Source organism: Notothenia coriiceps, unplaced genomic scaffold, assembly GCF_000735185.1.
Source record: "Notothenia coriiceps isolate Sejong01 unplaced genomic scaffold, NC01 NC01_scaffold00035439, whole genome shotgun sequence".
In the NCBI taxonomy this organism is placed as follows: Eukaryota; Metazoa; Chordata; class Actinopteri; order Perciformes; family Nototheniidae; genus Notothenia; species Notothenia coriiceps.
In genome coordinates, this window is record NW_011368140.1 from 104364 (window position 1) to 107187 (window position 2824).

Genomic DNA, 2824 nt, shown 5'->3' on the forward strand with positions numbered 1-2824 from the left:
TACTGGCAGGCCGCAAAACCACTTCACGGCGAGTACAAAAAAAAACGAGAGAAGAAGAACTACACGGGGGAGGGGGTATAAAGCCCACCCGCTGTACATGAGGCGTTTGTTTACTTTCCGACCTTTTCAGCCCAACGGTATACTGTTTGTCTCAGACGCGGAGGGATACTGACTTGTTGTGAAAAGTAACTTACAATTCTACCCGTGGTATACGCTCAGTATATCACGGCTAAGAACCAATCAGATTGCTTGATTTGACTTGTCTCATGTTATACAGCTTTGTAACTGGGTTATTGCAGCCAACTAGGGATTTGACCCACTCGTCGGATGCTGTAAGTGCAATGCTGGTTCAGAATCAGAGTCTAACGGGGCGTGGTTTGCAATTCGCCCAGCCAATAGAAATAAAATAGAAATTGGCACTCTTTTATCACCAGGTTCGTACCACCTCTCTAGCAGGGACTGAAAATGGCCAAAAGAGTTCCCGGCACTGAATAGTCCCGGCGGTGTGAACGCGACATTATTGGTACTAACGGAACTAAAGAACCAAAGTACCAGGGAAAGTCCTGCGCTGTGAATGTGGCTATTGTAGTCCCAATGAATACTTAAGAGGCTCCCTAGCTCAGCAAAGCAGCGTTACCGCCCAGGCCGGCGAAGGAGTGAGACCACAGGTTGCCAGACATTATTATCTCTCTCAGCAGTCCCTCGCTAAACAAAAACAAAAATAATAACAGTGCTCAAATTTGCAAATAGTGTGGGGGATGTGCCTTTGTAGATTTACCGCATTCAATCCTGCCAGGAGGCTGACAGGATTGTTCTTATGTCACACTGTTTCAGTAAAAAACAAAGACATGTCGGTGGTAGTCTGCCCACTACGTCCTCAACAAAACATAGGGAAAGGACTATTGAATAGGAAGTTACCTTATTGAAGAAATTGAATATAACTCCAGGTGTATTTAGTAAGGCCCAGTCCATTGCAGCTTGAACAATCTAATATCGATATTGCTTTTTCCTTCCCTCTCTATCCACGTCTCCATCCATATTCTTGGAACAGTACTTCAAGCTGTTGAAACCTGCAAAGGAGCTTAACCTACAGTGAGGCATCTGAACTTCGAGGGTTTGATTTCAGCTTCACTGGGAGACCATTATGGTGAGCTTTTTTGTTTTCACCCCACTACGCAGCCAGTCTGATCTATATGGCTCCCAGGATGAAGCTGAACAGAACACACTCCTTAATGCAAACAGACAAAAGAAGCAAATACACCCATCCAAGTTATTCAGCTTCCAGGTGCAGGTAACGGATTTGATGAAAGATGTCTGGAGGGTTGACAAACTGATGCAGTAATTGATAAAGACATGCGACTAGAATGGTTTTCAATCGGCGCAAAATTAATATCAAATGGAGATGTTGTGGACATGAACATCTCCATCCATCATACTATAGTGGGAGGGTTATTCTTTTCACTGAAATTGGATTAAATCCCAAAGCAACAGTATCACCCTTATCTGAACACACATATACAGAGAGATGTACGGACCGACACGAACCAGCAGGCAAATTAATAAAAAAAATAAAAAAGGCTGCTCTAGGAGGAGTCCTGGGTGAAATGTCATTGGAATTGTCTATCTTACATATTTTGAAAATGTTTGGCAGAATCAGAAAAGCTCTCTATCTTGAACGCACTTCAGAAATGTCTGCTTTACTTTCTCTTGTACGATTCTTATCTACTCTCAAGTGGCAAACACTGTGTGAGGCTTCAATATCAGATCAGAAGGTCAACATAAAATCGGTCAATCCTGCATTGCCCAACAAATCTGATGAAAGTCATTGAATATGACCCTCACTGAATGTCTCTATACTGAGTTTAAACTTTGTTTTGCCCATATGTCTATATTCTGGCACCTCTGCCTCAGGGAAATTCATATTGATTTGTTTTAACTGTACAGACAACACTACTGAAAACAAGTCTGAATGTGATGATAATGATTCAAGCTATGCAGTTCTTAAGCATGTCTCATTTTCATGTTAATCATTCATGGCTATTGGATATCCTGCGAGATGTTTGTGGCAAATTGTATCATATATCACTGTTAATATTTTGTTTTTTATCAGTTCCAGTCTCAATATACATTCATATCTGATTCTAATATTATCTTTCCTCTTTAGCAGCAGGTCCCAGAGCTAATGTTTTAAGAGAGAGTAAGGGGTGCTTAGAAAAATACAATATCTACCACATACTTAAGGTAGATGATTAAAAACACTGTCACACCATTACCCAGACATTAAAGGACCCCTATAATACTGTTTTTCATCAATGTATTATACACTTAGGTCTCAGATATACAAAACATGTCTCTGAAGTGTTTGGCTCTAAATACCAAACAGATTGTGCATTGTAGCATCCCATAATCCCCTCTGTTTCAGCCCTGTTTCAAAAGGGCTTCATCAAAAGTAACCAACACAGAATCAGCCCTTTTGAAACAGGGCTGAAACAGAGGGGATTATGGGATGCTACAATGCACAATCTGTTTGGTATTTAGAGCCAAACACTTCAGAGACATGTTTTGTANGTAAAACTCTAACACAGAAAAGACCTGTCTGTTCTGCCCCAGAACGTCTCGTTGGAAATTTCTCTTTTTCCATTGTTTTCTTCCTTGGTATGGTGACGTGCCCATACACAAATGGACCCATTGGTCCAAATCAGGGGTGGCCAACCCGCGACTCTCGAGCCGCATGCGGCTCTTTGCCTAGTTTCATGCGGCTCTTCAGTTCATATCGAATTTTATATGTGTGAGGTTGGGGGGTAGACACTGACTCCTGACTAGT

The 2824-nt window shown here is 41.7% G+C and overlaps 1 protein-coding gene across 1 annotated transcript in view; it reads right to left on the reverse strand.

Annotated features, from left to right (window-relative positions):
* Positions 1-691: 691 nt before the first annotated feature.
* LOC104962848 (limbic system associated membrane protein) overlaps positions 692-2824 on the reverse strand; it is a 50108-nt gene continuing 47975 nt past the window's right edge. Inside the window, exon 5 of the mRNA XM_010791350.1 lies at positions 692-705. Within this exon, the coding sequence (XP_010789652.1) occupies positions 692-705 (14 nt within the window). The remainder of the gene's footprint in view (positions 706-2824) is intronic.